Below are 22,520 nucleotides of genomic sequence, written 5' to 3'. Positions count from 1 at the left end.
CAGTCTCATGAACCCGGAGATCGTGATCTGAGCCAAAATCAAGAGCTGGACGCTCAACGGACTAAGCCACCCAGGCGCCCCTAAAACTATATTTTGAGATAGTTTTAAACTTCTAGAAGAGTTGCAAAAGAAGTACAGAAAGTTCCTGTATGCTGTTCACCCAGGTTCTCCTGACAGTAACATAACCACAGTGTAAATACCCAAACCGAGTAACTAGTTATTTATAATTTTTCAGGCCACCATTGTCCCTCACCCAGGTCATAGCAACAGCCTTAGGCAGTATCATTGCCTTTAGTCTTGCCTTCCCACACTTACTTTCTAATTGTAGCTAGAGTGTTTCTATGAAATGGCATATATAGTTAAAGCTCTGATGCCTTCCCTTTGCTGTTAAGATGAAGCCTGAATTCTTGAACACACTTACACAGTCCTTTATGATACGGTCCCAAGTAACTCAACAGTCAGACCTGTAAAACTTACAGGAAGCCATCCCTGATTATCACTCCTATTTTTTGATAATTGGCCTCTCCAGTGAAATCACGTAGTATCTAGTACTTCTCCTATCAAACTATTTATCGTTGTGTGTTGTTAAATTAGTATTGGTCTGACTTCTTCACTCGACTGTAAGTTTCATGAGGGCTCACCCTCGTAGTGAAGCACCTAGCACTGCGCCTGGCACATTGGTAAATGTCCGTTGAAAGCATGAACTGCTTGCCTTAGGTTTACTCATTGCATCCTAAAATATGTCTTGCGTATTTCATCTTTTGTGTGGTTGTGCCTCTCACCTTCTGCTGTCGTTTCCCTATATCCTACCGCACTAAACCTCGTTCTTACCTCCTTTGCAAGGACTTCTTGCCTACCTTCATTGTTCTTTCCAGAGGATTCTTGTAACGTGCTATCTTTACAACTTGCTGGCAATATATGTTGTCCTATATATTCCCTCTCCTATGTACTTCTCATCTCCTTTAATCTTCATAGCACTATGTCAACAGGCAGGTGCTGACTTTAGTTTTACTTAGGTTTTAGTACAGAAGACTGTGCTGGTGACTTTGGAGGTTGGAAAAATGCGTACGGCAAGGTCCTTGCTATAAAGGAATTTACATTCAAGTAGAAACGATAAGCAAAACTAAGGTTCACAGAGCACTGCTTTTGAATCAGAGCCTATGGGCAACTTTTACACAATTGGCTCTACTGTACAAAGACCAAGGGCATAGGGCAAGTACAGTAATTGAATAAGTAAAAAGTTGTATAAATTAATTCATTCAATAAATATTTGTTGAAGGTGTACTGTGTGCCAGGCACAGTGTTAAGTGCCACGAATACAGAGTCTTAGCTTTCTTTGAGCTTAAAGTTTTGTGAAGGGTACAGAAAAATAAATAAGCAGTTACTATATAATATGATAAGTTCTGCAGTGTTTAGGGAATCTACTTTTTTGTGTGGATTTTTAAAAATTCAAGTATAATTAACAAACACTTATATATTAGTTTCAGGAGTACAGTATAACGATTCAACAATTTTGTACAATACTCAGTGCTCACGATAAGTATACTCTTAATTCCCTTTATGTATTTCACCCCCCCCCCCCCACACACACACACTTCCCCTTTGGCAACCACCAATTTGTTCTCTGTATTTAAGAGTCTGGTTTTTTTGTCTGTCTCTTTATTTTCTTGGTTTTGTTTCTCAAATTCTGTATATGAGTGAAATCATATGTTGTCTTCCTCTGACATATTTCACTTGGCCATTATACCCTCTAGGGCCATCCATGTTATTGCAAATGGCAAGATGTCATTCTTTTTTAGGCTAATAGCCCCGTGTGTGTGTGTGTGTGTAATATGCACCAGCTTGCATTTAGAGATCCACTTTTGGAAGTACTTGCTTTCAGGAGCTCTCAGTCCACCAGGGAGGAACAGATAAGTAAGCACCCAATGCACTATCCTGTACATATGGGCTGTGATGTAAAGAGATACACAGGGAGTTTGGAAGCATCCTTGGGGAACTGGTAGAAGTGATATTTTGGCTAGATCAGAAGGAAGAATTGGCATTTTTAGCTAGGGTAAAATAATGATGGAAGTCTATTTGAGGCAGAGGGAACAATAGGGTTAAATATCCATGGTTGAAGAAGCGTGCTCACCTGAAGTTTACTGTGGCTGGATTGTAGAGGGTATTTTGGGGTAGGGTCAGTGAAGGGAGTAGGATTGAGACTGGAGAGGTAGGCAGGGCCCAGATCACTCAGGGCTATATGAGGCATTTTATCTCACCCAGCCTAATTTAAATGCATAACCCCAAGGTTGTAGATAAACTTAGAGGGTGCTCAGGTTTCTACTTTGGATTTAGTTTATGACCTTGTCCTGCTTTAGGAGATTTCTTTTCAGAGTGAGAATTGTTAATTAATTCACAAAAATGGGATGAAACGATATTTTCAAAATAAAACAAAACCCACAAACCAAAAAGGAACCTCTACCTGAATAGACATTTTCCCGAAGAAGACCTACAGATGACCAACAGGCACATGAAAAATGCTCAACATCACTCATCATCAGGGAAATGCAAATCAAAACCACCTCCCACCTGTCAGAATGGCTAAAATAAAAAAGACAAGAAATAACAAGTGTTGGTGAGGATGTGGAGAAAAGGGAAGGAACCCTCGTGCACTACTGGGAATTCAAACTGATGTAGCCACTGTGGAAAACGGCATGGAGGCTTCTCAAAAAATTAAAAATAGAACTACCATATGATCTAGTAATTATTCCACCGCTGGGTATTTACCGCCTAAAAATGAAAATACTAATTTGAGAAGATATTTGCACCCCTGTGTTTATCGCAGCATTGCTTACCATAGCCAAGATTTGGAAGCAACCCAAGTGTCCATCTACAGATGAATGGATAAAAAAGATGTGATTTTTACACAGACACACACACAGTGGAATACTACTCAGACATAAAAAATCATGGAGTCCTGCCATTTGTGGCAACGTGGATGGGCCTAGAGGATACTATATTAAGTGAAGTAGGTCAGATGAAGAAAAATACCGTATGATTTCACTTGCATGTGGAATCTAACAAACAAAACGAGAACAAACAAAAACCAGACTGCTAAATACAGAGAACAATCTCACCGTGGGGGTGCAGGGTGATGGGTGAGCTAGATAAAGGAGATTGAGAGATATAAACTTCCAGTTATAAATAACTAAGTCACAGAGATGGAAAGTCCAGCATGGAGAATATAGTCAATAATATTATAATAATATTGTATGGTGACCACATTTACCGTGGTGAGCAGTGAGTAATGTATAGAATTGTCAAGTCACTGGTGTTGTATACCTAGAACTCCTACAACCTTGTATTTCAACTGTCTTTCAATAATAAAAATACATTTTAAAGACAGAATAAAGACACTTGAAGACAAGCAAAACAAAACAAAAACCACCCTCTGTTTATTAGTCATTATGCTCTATGGCTGTAAAACCAGATTTCCCAAGATGCTTTTTCAAGAGCACCTTGAAGTAACAATGTGTGTCCCCACGGAGGCCTTTGCGGTGTCGTATAAGTAGTGCATGTTTCGAGTTCCAAAGATTATGAGTGGAATGACTAGTCAGAATGGACTGAGGGAAACTGAGGGTTTTTTTTCGTTTAACTCTTCTCAAGGAGGTCAGAGCCATGGAGATCTCACAGAGGCTTAAGCCAGCCTTGGATTTACAAATCTGAATTCGCTCACTTGTAGTGTTGTTTCAGGCTTGCGTATGATAAATTAATCATATTTTCTCTTCCTTGTAGAAAGAAATTCAAGCCATGAGTCAGTGCCATCATCCTAATATTGTGTCTTACTACACGTCTTTTGTGGTAAAAGATGAGCTGTGGCTAGTCATGAAGCTGCTAAGTGGAGGTGAGTAGAGTATGGTGAAACGCTAACTTCCGTTGGTTGGAAAGGTAATAAAGATATCCGGTTGGTTTTTTCCTGGTTTGGTTTTCGTGCACATTGGCATTGGAGGAGATGCTGAGGACTTAGTATCTGCTAAAGATGGGAGGGCATGAGCCGAGACAGGTTTCACACGTTGCATTTGGTTGCCATGCCTCTGAAGCCTCACTCCATCTCTGATGGTTCCCCACAGCTTCCTTTGTGCCATGACAGCAGCTTGCTGAAGGTTCTGGTCAAGGGTCTGACCATAACTTCTTATAGAATGACCCGCATTTCGGATTTATCTGGTTATTTCTTCCTGGTGATATTTAACTCGATTTGTTTCCCTTGCTTTCTTACAAATTAAAAATTGGACCCAAAGGCTTGATTCGATGTAAGTTAGAAATTTTTGGACAGTATTTTGTGAGTGATGCTGTGTTCGTAGTGCATCACACCAGGAAGTGTTGCTTTCTGGTTATATCTTTAATGGTGATGTGACTTTAGATTGCTTGAGATTTTGACAGCCAGACCTCACCATGGAAAAGTTAACTTGTTCCCCTTTGCAGCTAGTGAGTAATCTGTGAGGTGATACTTGGGCACTGAGAGTATCCAGTTCCCCACCTTTTTTTTTTTTCCCATTTTTTAAAGTTTATGTGTTTATTTTGGAGACAGTGAGAGAGAGAGACAGAGAGGGCATGAGCAGGAGAGGGGCAGAGAGAGAGAATCCCAAGCAGGTTCTGCACTGTCAGCGCAGAGCCCTACGTGGGACTCAGTCCCACCAACCGTGAGATCATGACCTGAGCCGAAATCCAGAGTCAGCCTCTTAACTAACTGAGCCACTCAGGCGCCCCTCCCCCCTTACTCTTTCCTTTAATGATTTTAGCATCCATTCACAGTCCTTGTTTGAATTAATTATTCTGTCAAGGGTTGCAGAATGGTGACTTTTCTCATTGCATCCTTTCTTTTACATTTGTAAACTTGGCATTGTTCTGTGTAAAGGAACTTTACCTCGTTAACTGGAGTTCTTTGGGTAATCTGTATTGTGGTTCCTACTAAAAATGCAAGATAAATAATTGATTTTTTTTTTTCAGTACTAATTTTCAGAGTAAAGGGTTGATTTAATACTCACCTCCAGTGGTTGCAAATAGGGTTTGTTTGGTTTTTTTCCTTTTTCCTGTTGGGTAAGGCTTTCATTTTTTTTTTTTTTTTTTTTTTTTTTTTGAGTGTCATCATAGACACAAGGAATTTTATATATTTAGTGTCTTTCAATGTAGTTTTACTCTCTTCTTTGGATGCTCAGGTCATCCAAAATTTTGTCATTAGGACTCCCTTTAAGCTTATTCCTATGTCCTTTTGACATGAATGCGTTAGTCTTTGGTTACTTCCTTGTTTTTTGGTTCAGGATTTCCTAGGGTCACGTTTATATTACTTTTCCTAGATCCACAATCAGCCAATACTCCAAGGAGTTCTGATTTTTGTTAGGGGAAAGGTATTTAGAAAGCATAAGTAGGATGTTTGGTCATTGCTACATCATTATCATCACTTCTAGTTGAAAGAGCTTAGAAATATATTAAAAATTATGATTTGGAATTAATATTTCCATTTCAAGTTTAACATTATAGACTTTTGAAGCTTCTTTGAAATTATACGTGAATCTCTTTTCTCTTATACAGAAAATTTTGGTCCCAGTATTATGATTAAGTATGGTGCTTTATCCTGCCATATGTATACAGTTATTTCTGCTTAAGTCCTTAGAATAAAATGTAAGTATTACTGATGGCCAGAAGCAGACCATTGTCGCTAGACTGGACATTTTGTTGTTATGGTTATCTGAAGGCCCAAGTCACGTAGTAACTTAGACATTTTGCCAAAGCACGGATTTGAATCGTGGCGAGATTGGGAGGACTAGTGAGTGATGGAGCCGCCCGACCTTCCCATCACTGTGCTGCTTGGTTTTTGTTTGCATATGTATTTTGTGTAGGAGCATGATTTTCCATTTTAGAATTGAACACTTGACTTCCCTAGCGAGGCCATAAAGGAAAGAGCATAGGCTTTAGAATTAAATTCCAACTTTCCTACTTAGCCGGTTTATGTCATTGGGCAAATTATTTAAACCCTTTGAACCTGTTAACTTTTCTGTCACATGGGGATACCTTTCTGTATTTTAGGTATTGGGGAGTAGTAATTGAGATGACGTACGTCAAGCATCTATAATTGTGCTGACATGTAGATGCACAAGAAATTGAGTCATTAATAATAATCCCATGTCATTTGATGCTTTTCAGTGTAGCCAGAATCACCTTTTTGTTTCAATCCCATTAGTGACACACTGGAGAAACTGGATTGCTTTGTTAAAGGCCTTGTTCATATGATGGTTGGAATCCTTGCTAACACCAACCACCTTTCAAGATGGTGGTCAAGCATGGTTCTTTCAGTATGGACAGATATGGGAATATTAGGTAATACTGTATCTTTCATTATTGATCACCTATAGCATAATTTGCTTTATTTGTAACTTACAAAAATGTGTAATACAGAGTTTTTAATGTTTTGCTGAAAAGTCCTCTGATGAATAGCAATACTTTGTCTGCTTAACTCTTTCATCCGTACCTGTATGCCAGCCCATCCTTTCTGCTACTCCTGAGCAGAACGAATGTATATTTTTTAAGAAATCCCCGTTTCTTCTGCAGGGAGTATATATCCTGATCTCAGAAGGGGCAGGACATGTAGCTGGGTGGGACGTCTATTAAATGTACCTTTCTGTCTCTCCTCGTCTTAGGTTTACTGGGACAGTGCCCAACTTTTCCAGCCTAGGACTCAGCACGTTTCCTGGGGGATAATTTTCAAACATGTTCCAGCTGTTAACTCTTTTTATAATTACTTACCTTTTTTTTTTTTTTTTTTTGAGTCAACGTAATCTTACATCTAAGCCTTTAAAAATATTAAAGAATTGCATCTTTTTTTAGGAAAATGAAATCTTGCTTGTTTTAGTCAGAAAGTGAATAAACATTTAAACTGAAGAGATACATTAAATACTTTTAGAAAACAAAAGCTAGACCTGAGCACAGCTTCAAAATGTTTTATTTATTTATTTATTTGCTTGTTTATTTTAATGTTTATTTCTGAGAGAGAGAGAGAGAGAGAGAGAGAGAGAGAGAGAGACAGACACAGAGCATGAGCAGGGGAGGGGCAGAAAGAGAGGGAGACACAGAATCTGAAGCAGGCTCCAGGCTCTGAGCTGTCAGCACAGAGCACGACGTGGGGCTCGAACCCACCAACCGTGGGATCATGACCTGAGCCAAAGCCGGACACTCAACCGACTGAGCCACCCAGGCGCCCCTAAAATGTTTTTAAAATACAGAGAAACTGTGCCAAGATTTATTGCTCGTTTAAAATTCCATTCATCAGATTACTTACTATTCACCACTGCATTGGTGAATCATGTTCCTTGCTCTTATGGGCCTCATAGCTAATAAGGAAAAGTTACAATTAAATAAGTATAAGTATGTAGAGTACCAGGAAGAAGTATCAGGTGCCATGGGAACAGGTACCAGGAGACTGTATTTTATTGAGGGAGAATGGGTGTGGTGGGGTTAACAAAGACTTCCCTCAGGAGGTGACGTTCAGCTGAGACCAGAGGAATAGGTAATAATTAGCCAGGTAACGTGGGAAGTGGGCGAGATTTCAAGGGAAGGATGGGAGAAGTCATCCAGATAGAGGGAACACCATGCAGAGAAGGTTCTGGAGGCAGGATGGAAGAGTATGGTGTGTCTTGCGAAACCGATGGGGGCCTACAGAAGGAGCAGAGAGAGTGAGAGGAGAAGACCATTGATAAGCAGAGGCTCCCTTTGAGTAATTAAGTCATGTGAATAACCAGAGTTAACAGAAATATGTTTAGGCTATCTTCTTTCACATCAACTTTTTTTAGCCAAAATGTATAAAACAAAAGCATATTTTAAAAAAAAGTTCATTTCTTTAGAGAGAGCACACGTGCACACGCGTGCAGAGGGATGGGGCAGAGAGAGAATCTCCAGCAGGCGTGGCACTGTGAGCACAGAGCCTGATGCGGGGCTCGAACTCACGAACCGCGAGATCGTGACCTGAGCCGAAATCAAGAGTTGGGTGCTTAACCGACTGAGCCATCCAGGTGCCCCCAGATTTCTTTCTTTTTTAAAAAAAAAAAAATGTATTTTAGAGAGAAAGTGTGAGTGGGGAGGGGGCAGAGGAAGAGAGACAATCTGAAGCAGGCTCCACCCTCAGCACTGAGCCTGACGTGAGTTTCAATCCTATGACCCTGAGATCAGGACTGGAGCTGAAACCAAGAGTCGGACACGCCACTGACGAGCCACGCAGGTGCCCCCTAAAAACAAAAGCGTATTGGGGCGCCTGGGTGGCTCAGTTGGTTAGGTGTCTGACTTCAGCTCAGGTCATGATCTCACGGTTTGTCAGTTCAAGCCCAGCATCAGGCTCTCTGCTGTCAGCACAGAGCCCACTCTGACTCCTCTGTCCTTCTCTCTCCTTGCCCCTCCCCTGCTTGCACTCTCTCTCTGTCTCTCAGATAAATAAACTTTAAGAAAAAACCAGAAGCATATTTTTCATCTAGCAACATGTACTGACGTAGAATTTAAGAAGCTAATTAAATCATAATCTGAGTTGCAGCTGTCACTCTTACACCCATCAACCCGGTGGACGTCATGGTTAAAATAAGTTGAATTTCGTGTGTCAGTATTACAGTCATTTCTTAATGCCTCCTTATAACTGTAATATTCTTCTGTGAATTAATCTCTGATGTTGAATGTTGAGATTTTAGTATAGGAAGCTAATCTTCAGAAATTGGAAGCAGTTCTGATCTAAAGAGCTATTTCTGCAGCTTATTAGCACCAAACTGCAATGTAAGAGTTTTAGAAATCAAAGTAATTCAGAAAGTTTCTGAAAGGAGAAGAGAGAATTACCTATTCGACTTAGAGTGATGACTTGTAGCAATGCAGAAGTCTAATTTAAATTCACTGTCTTAGTGAATTATTTTGTTGTTTAGAGATGCTCTCAACTTTGTCATCTTCTAAGACATAAAAAAAAGTATGGGAAGTTTTTCATTTTCAAGTTTATTTTATTTTTATTTTTGAGAGAGAGCGAGTTGGGGAGGGACAGAGAGAAAGGAGGATAGAAGATACGAAGCGGGCTCTGTACTGACAGCAGAGAGCCCGACATGGGGCTTGAGTTCGTGAACCGTGAGATCGTGACCTGAGCTTGAAGTTGGAACCTTAACCGACTGAGCCACCCAGGTGCCCCAAGTATGGGAACTTCTTCGATCTAAGCAGGACCCGAGTAGAATATCTGGTATTAATAATAGGGACCATCTTTGGTTGTTCAGGCAACAACGGAGGGGTAGGTATGTCTATTTGTCTGAAGTGGAATATTCAGCCCAAGCCAATTTGACCCCTTTGAAACCTTCCATGGCTCAGGAAGAAACGAACAAAACCCAGTGGCTGAATATCGGTTAAAGCTTCTTGGCAGAAATTCTGATAACTAAAATGAGCTAATTTCGGATTCAAAGAGTGTTGTTTCATAAAAGTAAACTGAGGCGATAAACATGTTGACTGAATAATTTGATTGAGCAATATAATTAGGAGATTTCACAAGTGCCTTAACCCGGAAGCTCCTTTGCTACTTTTTCAAAAGTATTTTAATATGTAATAATGATATTCTTGGACAGTAAAAGTTTTGCATTGCTTTTTAAATGTTCTGTGCCATAGGCAAGGAGAGCAGACATGAGATGGATTTTTGGAATAGGTGTTTACATTTTAACTTTTTGCTTTGTTACCAAATTTGTACTTATTCCCTCTTGTTTTCCATTCTCCTTGCTATTACTCTGAGAAATGCTTAGGTTTCAATGGGCAGTGTTCATCTAGGAGCCTAGGTTGTTAAAATACACCTTCTTGGGCCCACTTTAGATCTCTTGAATGACAGACAGTCTGTGAGATCTGGAAATCTACACTTTTAACTAGTTTGCCAACTAATTCCTTCATGTGTTAAAGTTTGAGATCTGATTATCTGTGTAAAATATTTCTTCCAGGTTGTGCCCAAGGATATAAGACGGTGCATGCTGTTACAACCTTCCCTTTTTATTCTTAATTTTCTTTAGGTGTTAATTGATTCATCCAGTGATAATCTGCAGTCTTCTTTTGCTTAGCGTATCTTACCTTCACCTTTCTTAGTTGATATGAAGACTTCCATGTAATTTTGATATTTGAGGAGGGAGGATTATAAGCACCATCATCATGTTGGATGCTATAAGATGCTGAAGAAATCATATGGGAACAAATGGGTACTTTCTAGGACCAAATTTATCAATTAAAGATAAAGGTCTTAGTGGCATGATTATCCCTCCACCAATAAAAATTGTATTGTTAGGAGACTGAATTGGAGAAGAAATTTTATACCACGAAAGAGGGGGCTTTTTATATAGCTTGTTAAAAATGTCTGTTATGAACATAGACTGGGGCCGTGCACTGCTTTAATTTCCCCATTGATCATTGGTGTTGTGAAATCATTAAAAATCTTTTAAGTTTTTTTTTTTTTAATGTTTATTATTTTAGAGAGACAGACACGCAGAGCATGAGCAGGGGAGGGGCAGAGAGAGAGAGAGACACAGAATGTGAAGCAGGCTCCAGGCTCCGAGCTGTCAGCACAGAGCCCGACGCGGGGCTCGAACCCACGAACCGCAAGATCATGACCTGAGCCGAAGTCGGACCCTTAACCGACTGAACCACCCAGCCGCCCCGATCTTTTAAGATTTTAAGAAGGAGTTCCTGGTTCAAACTCTTTAAAAATACAGATCTAGTAACCTTTTATGTACCCTAGGTCTTTACTGCTCCATTTTCTTGATCTACCAGACTGGAAATTCCCAGAGTCAACTGTTGTGCCATGTGCATCTTGCCATATTTTGTGGCACCCCGTTCTAGATCTTGCATATAATATGGCCAAATTGTTGAATGAATACATTGTGTTAGTTTTTAATTCCTAGTAGGAATTTTCCCCTTTGCATTCCCTATTTTCGATATTCTTTGCGTTACAAACGTGTGTCTCGATTGGCGTTTATACAAATGTCTTCTTACTAAGCAGTTCTTAAGTGGCCTGGATTTCTCAAAAAAATGAGACATACGGCCTGTTGGTATAGTGGCTTTGCTTTGGAGATTAATATGTGATTGATTAAGCAGAACTTTTAAAATGTCTCCTTTAGGCCTCCCCCTGTGTGAGTCACAGTCTTGTGAATCCCAGCAATAAAGAGGGGAAAGTCTGATAGTGTATTAGAAAACACCACCTGGGATCTGGAGCCTCCCTGGTTCACTGTCTCCAGAAAGTAAACTGCCTGTCTTCCTGCTGGACATGGGGAGTGGCAGTGGTCTGGTTTCCAGAGAGAGGAGGAGGAATCTGGGCATCTTCTTCCCCATTATACGAATTTTCAACCAGTTTTCCCGTTTCCAGCCCTTTTCTTCAATCTCCTCTCACTTCCCCTTAGGTAGTCCTTGGTGTATGTGCTCTGTTGGGATACGCCGTTTCCTAACTGGCATAGTCCTCCACAGGCATTGGACTTTCAGATTTCTCTCTTCTGCTTAGCTTTTTGTTTTCCTTCCTGCAAAACATGATTGTTGTCTCTCTTCTTTATCTTCTCTGTTTTCTTTTTCATCCGGGGTTTATGCCTGTTTTGTCAAGTGTATGGAGTTAATGGATTTCAAGTGGGAGCTGAAGTAAATGTGTGTTCTGTCCTCCCATGTTTTGGAGGATCCCATCTAGACCCTGCTTTCCATCTATTTGGAAGTACATTTTTTACTTGTTAAGTGTGTGAAATAAAAGCACCCACCAGGGCAAGTTTTCAACATAAGTTTGTGTTTCAGTTTTAGTCTTGATCATTCAGGTCTTGTGCCAAGAAATGGAAATCTAATCTTTTCTGTGCAGTTTATGTTATATTCTACTTCTTGGCACAATTTCTAATATTAAAGATTGTTTTGTTTTGGTTCTGTGATCTTTATGGGCCATTGTACTACCAGAAATCTTACTGATCTTCAGCAGACTTTTTATTATTATAATTACGTATGGCAGTCAAGATTCTATTATTTTAATTACTATGTAGGTATCTTTTCCCTCCCTCCCCCCCAGTTTTTAGTCGGGGCATTATTTCTGATCCTGGGAAGAATGGGATTGCTAATGCATCGTAGCTATTATTTAGAGAGAACTGCCGTTTTTATCCTTTCATTTTTTTCCTTGCCTTACGTATTATTTGTTAAACTGAAAATTAATTTTAACCCACATGCGACCCTGACTTTCCAAGAATTTCTTCTGTAATCTGACCTGTGTTGCAATCGTATTTTTATACGTTTAATCATATAGTGTCGCATAGTCTGATCCAGTGTCGGAAACTTAAATTCGTTCGTGGTATTTTATACTAATGTGTTATAGATGGGTAAGGTTTACCTAGGGATTCTTCAGATGTGGTTAAAAATCCTCTACCACCTTTTCCAAATTCTTATTAAAAAGTCTAAAGGAAATGCCGGTGTAACACTGCTATTTGGCTAGTAGGCTGCTTTCTGTTTTCGATTAAAATGGAGAAGAAGTTATTAATTTTAAACTTCTGTATTTCCTTGTGTTTGCTTTTTTTTTTCCTTTCCTATACAATTAAGTTTGTGAAAAGGTTTACGTTGGTTTGATTTCAGAATGGCTTGGAATTAGATGACATGAGTCAGAAGTTTACGGCAAATTTTGTCTTCGGTTTTTAGGTTCTGTTCTCGATATTATTAAGCACATTGTGGCAAAGGGGGAGCACAAAAGCGGAGTCCTGGACGAAGCTACCATTGCTACGATACTTAGAGAAGTGCTGGAAGGGTTGGAATACCTGCATAAAAACGGACAGATTCACAGGTATGTAAACGACAACACTCTTCTTTTGGGGAAGGTGCAGTGACAGTCGTGCCGTCTCAGTTCGTTGAGGCCATTCCCCATTCTTCCGCAGAATTCATAATCTCTGAATGTCGTCATGGCTCTTGGAATCGCGAGTTTCAGCACATTGTGGTTCGGGTTTTAATTACACAGCTAGCAAGGATTGAAGAAGTAAAGATTTTAGTTAAATTGGGAAATACAAAAACAGGAAAAATTCATAATTTCCTGTCGGGAGGCAATCCTTGTAATCACTGATAATGTTTTGTAATATTTCTTTCTAGTTTCTTTTGTGTGCTCACAAGATACTTAAAACAAAACTATATTTATAGTTTTGTCTGTTGCTTCTCACTGTGTTTTTTTAGTATTTTGTCTTGAGTGTTCTCTCAAATTATTAAAAGCTCTTTGTAAAATAACTTCTTATTAAAGCTTTTTTTTTTTTTTTTTTAATGTAAAAAGCTATGTATCATTTTATGGTCCAAGTATTCCTGGCCATCTCTATTCATTCCCTGGGTACAGATAAGAAGAATCCAAATGATGATGGTTTCTGTGTTACTCAAATCTGTTTAATCCCTGGATTTGGTTTTCCTTCATATCAGACTTTTTTTTGGCACGGTGTGGGTGGGGGGGTGGTCATTCGGAAGGATAATTTCACTGGATATAAGAATTTGCTGTTGACTGTGCTTTTCCTTCAGCAATTGAAAGGTGCTCTACCACTTAATTCTGGCCTCCGTGGTTTCAGATCAGAAGTCTGTCATTTGAATTCGTGTTCTATAATGTTGTTTTTCTCTGGCTGCTTTCAAGATTTTTTCTTTGGTTTTCTGAAGTTTAATTATGATGTCTTGGTGTGAACTTCTTTAGGTATATTCTGTTTGGGGTTCCCAAACTCCTTGAATCTGTAGGATTTTGTCTTTCACCAAGTCTGGGAAGTTTTCAGCAGTCATACCTTTGGGTAGTTTTTTAATCCATTTTTTTTTTTTTCCACCTCTTTTTCTGGGACTCTGATAATACAAAAGTTAGCTGTTTTGTTATTGTACTATAAGTCCTGAGGCTCAGTTCAGGTTTTGTCATCGTGTTTGTTTTCTCTGTTAAGACTGAGTGGATTCTATTGATGTGTTCTCAAGTTCTGATTCTGTCCTCTGCATTCTACTATAGAACCCATTGAGTATTTCAGTTATTATAGTCTTTTAGATAATCTGATTCTTTTTCTTTTTATCACTTTTATTTCTTTGCTGAGATTTTCTGTTTTTCATTTGTTTTGATAATCCCAAATTGCATGTGGAAGCATTTTTATAATGGCTGCTTTACAATTCTTGGCATATAATTAATTCCAAGATCTGATTCGTCTCGGTGTTGATGTCAGTTGTCTTCTCTTACTGAAGTTCTTCCTGGTCCTTGGTATGATGAGTGATTTTTAAATTGTATCCTGGATATCTTGCATATCATGTTAGGAGACTCTTGATCCCATTTAAATATATATCTTAGCAGGTGTTTGCCGTGTTGAGGTTTAGAATGTAAAACCTAGTCTACTTTTGTGGGCTGTAGTTCCAATGACAGTTTGATTTTTAGAGCCATTACAGTGCTGTTCTGGTTTGCTTTGTTCACCCGGCACTGCTGGGGCTCTCTGCTCAATCCTGCTGATGCCACCATTGAGAGCAGAGTAGAATGCCCCAGGCCTGATGCTGCTAGGTGGAAAGTGGAAGATAGATGCTGTACCCGTGGGTCTGTGAGCACTTTTGGGGGCCCATCCTGTGGCCCATGCCACGTGGTGCCAGTGGGGCTCCCATTCGTTCTCTGTTAGTATTGCCTGTGGGGATGAGGGCATTTCCCTGGGCCACCTTTTGCTGCTGGGTAGAGAGTTGGAAGACACTGGGTCTGGGTTGTCCTTTGCCGCTGTGTGAAGTGCCAGGAAGTGCTGGGCCCAGGTTGCTCTCTACAGCCGGCTACTGGGCCAAGAGATGCTGGCTGGGCTGTTGGTGCTACTGGGGCGGGCAGTATGGGCCTACCTGCTGCCGTGGGTGTGGGGAGAGGATGGGGTTTCCCATTTGGTCTTTGCTTAAAACCTCTGGCTCTGGCACAGTGGGCCAGCCTGTGACTCCAGCTGTGGGTCCTTTGCTAGGTCTGTGCTAGGCTGCCCCTTTTCTGCTCCTTTGGCCCCAGAGAGCAGGCGTGGAGGATTTTTAAAATTTTTGTTTTGTTCGTTTGTTTGTCGTGTACGCCTGTTCATAGTTCTGGGTTGAGAGACTTTCTAGTGCCCAGTCCAGGATATGTGAGACTAAAAGAAAACTCAGAGAAGTCGTATAGTGCTCTTTAAAAATGGACTTGGGTTCGTTGTAAATGTTTATAGCAAACTCTAGGGCAGCCACTAAAAAATGAAAAAAGAATTGATATGCTAAGAGAGGAGAGGAAAATGGGATCATGTAAAATGCTCAATTAAAATAAAGGCAGAAAAAAGGCGGGAGACACAGATTGTAATCTTAAAAATCACCTACCTTTAAGGAACTAGAAAAGAAAATTAAGAACAAACTAAACCCAAAGTTAGCAGAAGGAAGTAAATTTTAAAAGATCAGAATGGGAATACATGAAATACAGATTTTTTTTTTGGATGTGACACCAGTAGCAAAGGCAGGAAAAGAAAAATTAAACAGGTGGGACTACACCAAACTCAAAAGCTTCTTCACAGCAAAGGAAACCATCAACAAAATAAAAAGGCAACCCATGGAACGGGAGAAAATATGTGCAATCCACGTGTTCTGATAAGGGGTTAATATCCAAAATATACAAGGAATTTGTACAACTCAGAGACAGAAACTCCCAAATAACCTAATTTCAAATGGGCAAAGGCTCCAAATAGACATTTTCCCAAAAACGATGATCTATTTCCCTAATCCTCAGGGAAATACAGTCAAAACCACAGTAAGATATCATCGCGTATCTGTTAGGATATCTGTTTTCAAAAAGACAGGAGATAACAGATCCTGGATGAGGATGTGGAGAAAAGGGAACCTTTTTGTACACTGATGGTGGCAACATAAACTGATAACAGCCACCATGGGAAACAGTATGGAGGTTCCTCAAAAAAATTAAAAATAGGATTACCATATGATCCTGTAATTCTAGTTCTGGGTATATATTCAAAGAAAGTGAAGTCATCATCTCAGAGCCAAGCTGTGGAAATAACCTAAGTGTCCATCAGTGGATGAATGGATAAAGATGTGTATATGTACAGTGGATTATTATTTAGCCATTAAAAAAAAAGAAAGCAGGAAATGCTGTGGTTTGCGACAATATGGATGAACCTGGAAGGCACTATGCTAAGTGAATTAGGCCAGAAAGAGAAAGACAGATAACTGCCTGGTATCACTTGTATGTAGAAGCTAAAGAAAAGTTGAACTAGAAACGGAGAGTGGAAAAGTGGCTGCTGGGGTGGGGAGTGCAGGTGGGATAGGGAAAATAGGGAGAGATTGGTAAAAGAATACAAACTCAGTTATGAGTAAGTTTTGCTAAGAGAGTAGAATTTAAGTGTTCTCACCAAAAAAAAAAAAAAACAACAAAAAACCCCAAAAAGTAAACATATAAGGTAACAGGTATGTTAATTATCTTGGTGGGAAGAATCCTTTCCCAGTGTGTCCATACGTCAAACGAGCACATTGTACACTTTAAATATCTTACAATTTTATTCGTCAGTGATATCTCAACTTTTATTAAAATTTTTTAAAATATATTTATTTGCTTTTGGGAGAGCGCTAGCGGGGGAGGGGTACAGAGAGGGGGACAGAGGATCCGAAGCGGTCCCTGCACTGACAGACTGACAGTGAGCCCAATGCGGGGCTCGAACCCACGACCTGCGAGATCATGACCTGAAGTGAAGTTGGACACTCAACCTACTGAGCCATCCAAGTGCCCCATACCTCAGTTTTTTATTTTTATTTTTTAACGTTTATTTATTTTTGAGACAGAGCATGAACGGGGGAGGGGCAGAGAGAGAGGGAGACACAGAATCCGAAGCGGGCTCCAGGCTCTGAGCTGTCAGCACAGAGCCCGACGCGGGGCTTGAACTCACGGACCGTGAGATCATGACTTGAGCCGAAGTTGGACACTTAACCAACTGAGCCACCCAGGCGCCCCCATACCTCAGTTTTTTAAAGCTCACCTACTTAATCCTAATCTCTCAGCAAATAGATAAACAAAGGCCCAGAAAAGTAACTGATCAAAGGTCAGACAACTATCAAGTTCTAAAACTGAGGCTTTAAGGAATGAATCAGAATAGGGAGGGAAAAAAACAAGTAATCTCCTCACCCCCACATGGACACAGACCTTTAATTAGGTTATTCTGATAATAGCACCATTTAAAAAAAAAAAATTAACATATATAGGGGCGCCTGGGTGGGTCAGTCGGTTAAACATCTGACTTCGGCTGAGGTCATGATCTCACAGTTTGTGAGTTAGAGTCCCGCGTCAGGCTCTGTGCTGACCGCTTGGAGCCTGGAGCCTGCTTCGGATTCTGGGTCTCCCTCTCTCTCTGCACCTCCCCTGCTCACACTCTGTCTCTCTCTGTCTCTCAAAAATAAGTAAATGTAAAAAAAAAATTTTTTTTTAAACATCTACCGATGCAATCAGCCATTTATAAAAGTATCTTACTCTAGATAAAAATGAATAATGCTTTCTAGCCGTCTAAATTTTCCAACCAGCTTAAGTCTTACAAAGAAAAATGAACTCTTTTTATGGTTATGAAGAACAGTTGACTGAAAGGAATAATATATAAACCAGACATCTTGGAAGCATTGAAGGTATATTCTTAAGACAGTAGGGTTTTTCATTTAAAATTGTATCCTGTCATTTTGGACCTAGTTACAATAATGGGTTAACAGATGACTGAAAAGGGCATGACCAAAGAGTAAAGCTTTGGGACTGTATTTCCTGCACTGGCAAGAGGAAAAGGTGGCCTGAAAAACAGGATTCCTGACCGCTGGATAGTGGTAACCCTATGAATATATACCTTAATGCTCTCGATGAACAGAATTCAGTTAATACCTCAGTTCTGATTTCATGTTCATCAGTCTTCTAGGGGGGAAAAAAATGCCAGAAACTGCTACTTGGCCCCCAGTGGGTCTCCTCTTCTTTTCAAAGAAAAACGTAAAAGGTAACATTTTTACTGGGTGTATGACCATCCAGAAGAAAGGCAACACTTCATAGCCTACCATGCAGGTCAGATACACCTGTGTGAATGAATTTCTAGCCACCGTGGTGAGAACAAAAATGTATACTACTTCAAGGTTGTTCCCTTAGCAGGTTTTCTCACCGCCACCACCCCCCCCCCACCCCCACCAGCCCTATTGGCATGTGGGTTGGACAGTGCTTTGTTGCAGGGGCTGAACTCTGCGTTGTAGGACATATTAAGCAACATCCCTGACTCCTACCCATTACATGCCAGCAGCACCCCCCTCATCCCCCACACCCAGTGTGACAACCCAGGATGTCTCCAGACATTGCCAAATGTCCTGAGAACCACTGCTAACAGAAAGTGGCATAACCTCTATTTCCCCTTTCCTTCCTTCCCCTGAAATGTGGATGTGGTGGTAAGCCATCCTGAGCTATGTAGCAAGAACTTAGGGGGAAGATAAAGCAATAACATGGAAGGAGCCTGACTCCCTGATTCTGTGGAGTCACCATACTGGACTGATGTCACTTATGGATAGACTATTCTCTGAGAGGAAAAAGCCCATCTTCTATCGCCATGTACATCATCAGGGATTGACCAACACAGCCTGACGCCTGTTTTTTGTAAAAGCGACAGCAGGACAGCCACGCCCATTCATTTATTGGTTGTCCGTGGCTGCTTTAGCACGATGAAAACAAAGTAGTGGTGACAGAGAACATCTGGCCCACAGAGCCTAAAACGTGTACTCCCTGGGCCTTTAAGAAAATGTTTGTTGACCTCGGGTGTAGATAGCAATACTGCGCATTCACTGAAGCTCGTGTGCTGTATGGTATCCTAAGTGTGTCATCTGCATTAATTACCTCATTGAATCTTTACAGTTAGGTTGCTTTACGAGGTAGGTAATTCCATCCCCATTTTACTGAGGAGGAAACCGAGGCAGAGAGGTGAGTAGTTAGCTAAAAGTCCCCCACCTAGTGACATACCTGGGACTTGAATTTAGGCCAGTGGGTTCCCAAAACCTGCTAGGAAAGAAAGATCGCACTAATCTATGAAGCTGGGTACACAGTGGTTCAATGTCAGTTAATATTTTTTAGTTACTAACTCAGTAGAATTTAGTTCTGCCACTGAGGTTATTTGCTTTAAATATATACTATGTGCTATCTCTTTTTATTTAATATATCCAGTCCCTATTTTAAAAGTCAAAGTCTTCACTTCAGAGCATAGTATATCCTTTTTCCTAAAACTTTACATATACAGACTTTATCTAATTAATAGGAAATTAACCCAAAATACACACTGACATACACACTAAGGTCACTGTCTCTTTTAGAAAGCAATGAATAGATTCACATCAAGTTCAGGCACAAATACAGTCTCTGCTCAGTTTTGTATGACCGTAACCTCTACTCTGAGTATATACATACATATCAGCTCTCATTTAGCTAAATGAGTAAAAGAGACAGAAAAAAATGCTGGGAGAAATAATGGCCCCCAACTTCCAAACCGTGAACCTTGGTGAAGACAAATACAAAGAAATCTATAAGCAGACACGTTATAATTACACCGTTGAAATGCAGGCACAGAGTATCTTGGCAGCAGCAAGAGGAAAACAGCCCATCACGTAGGGGGCGTAGTGCTATAGGAGGAATGTTTGCGATTCTTCAGGATCCATGTGTTGAAACTCATCACCGCTGTGGTGGTGGTTGGAGGTGGGGCCTTGGGAATGTGATTCAGTCATAAGGGTGGTGCCCTCATGAAAGGGATTACTGTCCTTACAAAAGAGACCCCAGAGAACTCCCTGGCTCCTTTTGCCACGTGAAGACAGAGTGAAAAGATGGTCACCTGTGGTTAAAAGGTGGACGCAGGTCAGTAATGTGTCCTCCACACCGAGAAGTCACTTTGAGAATGAAAAATGTCGAAAGTCACTCCATACCATTTACAGAGTTTTATTGGGGGTAACTTCCTGACAGGGGGATTGCATGAACTTGACGATCCAAGCAGCTATGGCCGCTATTGTCTGCCTCCATTCACCTCCCAGTCCACATCTTCACCCCCAGTTTTTATACCGTGAGGGGCATGGGGGTGATGTCAAAGGGTAGATATCTAAAGTGGCACCTCTGTGTGTGTCACTTTAGGGAAGGTCAGCACGAGCCTTCCTGCATCTGGTCAGGGCATGCATTAACCTCCATGGGGACTGGAACACGTGGCCCCGAGGGAGGTCATTGGGCGGGCATGGACGAAATGGAGGGCCAAAGATGGAGTCAGTGTTGTCAGCACTCCTACACCTATGAACCAGGAGGAAGTGGACCCTCACCAGACACTGCCGTGATCTTGGACTTCCCAGCCCCCAGAACGGTGTTGGTTGTTTAAGTTACCCAGGCTGTGGTATTTTTGTTATAGCAGCTTGAACGGAACAAGCTAAGACAGAGAGCTTCAGTATGACTGAGAGCTGACTTCCTGTCAGAACAATGGAAACCAGAGGTTCGGGAGAAGGAGCCCTGGAATCCAGTGACCCTTTCAGGATTGTTATCTTTCTGGTGAATTATTCCTTTTTTAAAAAATAATATAATGACCCTCTTTATTCCTAGAAATGCTTTTGTATTAAAGACAATTACATCTTATTTTAATATGGCTATGCTAGTTTACTTTTGTTAAGGGTATCTTTCACTGTGGCTCATTCTTCCCAGGCTCCTGGTTTTATGCAAGGGTCTCAGTTGTACTCTCAACCTTAAACCGGTCCAGGACCATTTTAAAATCCGAGATTCCCAGCCGTTTGGGGCAGCTTGTCTTCTCTCTCTCAAGGCTTACTGCTCTGGCTCTTAAGTGTTCCTTGCATTTCTGAAACTTGAGGATTTCAGTTTAGTTCATGTTCAGCAGTGTGACAATTTCCCTTCCTAATGTATCCAGCATTTCTTTGTTTGTGTAGCAGGGGAACGGTGGGTTTTGCAGCAAAGGCCCGGGCAGTAGTGACGAAAGACTGTTTGCCATACATATTTTGCCATGTTGCTGGAATGGATTCTTTATCTTCACACTTTAAAACAGAGATTCTCGACCTTGGCTACATACTGGAATCACCTAGGAAACTTTAATAAGTACTGATTCCTGGATCCATTGCAAGAAGTCCATTCGGTTGGTCTGAGATGAGGCATTGGCATTGGGAGTTAAAAAAAATATTTTTTTAATGTTTTATTTATTTTTGAGAGAGAGAGAGAGAGAGCGAGCGAGCAAATGAGTAGGGGAGAGGCAGAGAGAGAGAGAGACACAGAATCCGCAAAGCCGGCTCCCGGCTCTGAGCTGTCAGCGCAGATCCTGACATCCTGACTCGGGGCTCAAACTCGTGAACCACAAGCTCATGACCTGAGCCGAAGTCAACACTTAACCGACTGAGCCACACAGGTGCCCCAGCATTGGGCCCTTTAAAAGCTTCCCAGGTGATTGTAATGTGCAGCGAAGACTGCGAACCACTGCTTAAACTTCAGCAACCACTCTGAGCTGTGAGCTACTCTGAGATTTCAGCAGGCTTGGGAGAAGGCGGCCTTCCTGGGGGACAGCTGAACCTATGTAGTAGTTTTTGCCGCTTCTCATCTTTATTTTGGTCTAACCCATTTGTGGGTTAGACTGGTGGATCGGGTCAAATAATTTTCCTCCATCTTCACTGTGTTTAGAGGTTTTAACTAGGGTGAACAGGTCTCTAAATTAGACTTAAACTTTTCTCTCTATATCTACCTGCTCCAATATTTTCCCCGTTAAAGAGGTTTGCCCCAGCGGAAATGTTGGCTAGTCAGTTTAAGATGCTTAGGGCACCTGGGTGGCTCCGTCGGTTAAGGTCTGACTTCGCCTCAGGTCATGATCTCATGGTTCCTGAGTTCGAGCCCCGCGTCGGGCTCCCTGCTGACAGCTCGGAGCCTGGAGCCTGCTTCGGATTCTGTGTCTCCCTCTGTCTCTTTGCCCCTCCCCCGCTCACACTCTGTCTCTCTCTCTCTCTCTCTCTCTCTCTGAAAAATAAACATTAAAAAAAAAAAGATGCTTAAAATGTAGTGTATTTTCCAGCTTTCATTTTGATTCTTTGCTTCTCTTGACCTTTTTTGAGTTTTCCACAAAGTATGCCTATTGATGAGTCATAAACATGTTTTGGGCAGTAACTTTTGCTGTCTGCTAATGAAGGAGTCAAGCATGTCTATGATATTCCTTTTAATTTTACAAGGAATTTGTCACTTTGGTGCAGTAGTGACATGTGAGAAATGGCATTAACCTGTGAAAATACTCACTGTTCTTTCTTATTTCTTTCTATGATAGTCCCTTTATTTTTTTTAACATTTTTTTTTAAAGGGGGCTCCTTATGAAAAATATGATATTCCTTCTAATTTTACAAGGAATTTGTCACTTTGGTGCAATAGTGACATGTGAGAAATGGCTTTAAGCTGTGAAAAACAAAACTCACTGTTGTTTTTTATTTAAGAATGGATTGTGGATTTAACTGTTGGGCTGCTGGGTTGCTTGGATTTTGTGGCAGAGTAAGAAAGGTGGTTTTCT

General features: G+C 40.8%; 1 protein-coding gene across 3 annotated transcripts in view; it reads left to right on the top strand.

Annotated features, from left to right (window-relative positions):
* Nucleotides 1-22,520, top strand: part of OXSR1 (oxidative stress responsive kinase 1) — a 101,488-nt gene that overhangs the window by 27,021 nt on the left and 51,947 nt on the right. For all 3 annotated transcript variants that reach the window (XM_007081046.3, XM_042956245.1, XM_042956246.1), the window contains exons 3-4: nt 3,775-3,883; nt 12,670-12,811. In XM_007081046.3, the coding sequence (XP_007081108.2) occupies nt 3,775-3,883; nt 12,670-12,811 (251 nt within the window). The remainder of the gene's footprint in view (nt 1-3,774; nt 3,884-12,669; nt 12,812-22,520) is intronic.

Source organism: Panthera tigris, chromosome C2 (genome assembly GCF_018350195.1).
Source record: "Panthera tigris isolate Pti1 chromosome C2, P.tigris_Pti1_mat1.1, whole genome shotgun sequence".
Classification (NCBI taxonomy): Eukaryota; Metazoa; Chordata; class Mammalia; order Carnivora; family Felidae; genus Panthera; species Panthera tigris.
This window is presented reverse-complemented; position numbering and strand designations above follow the sequence as displayed.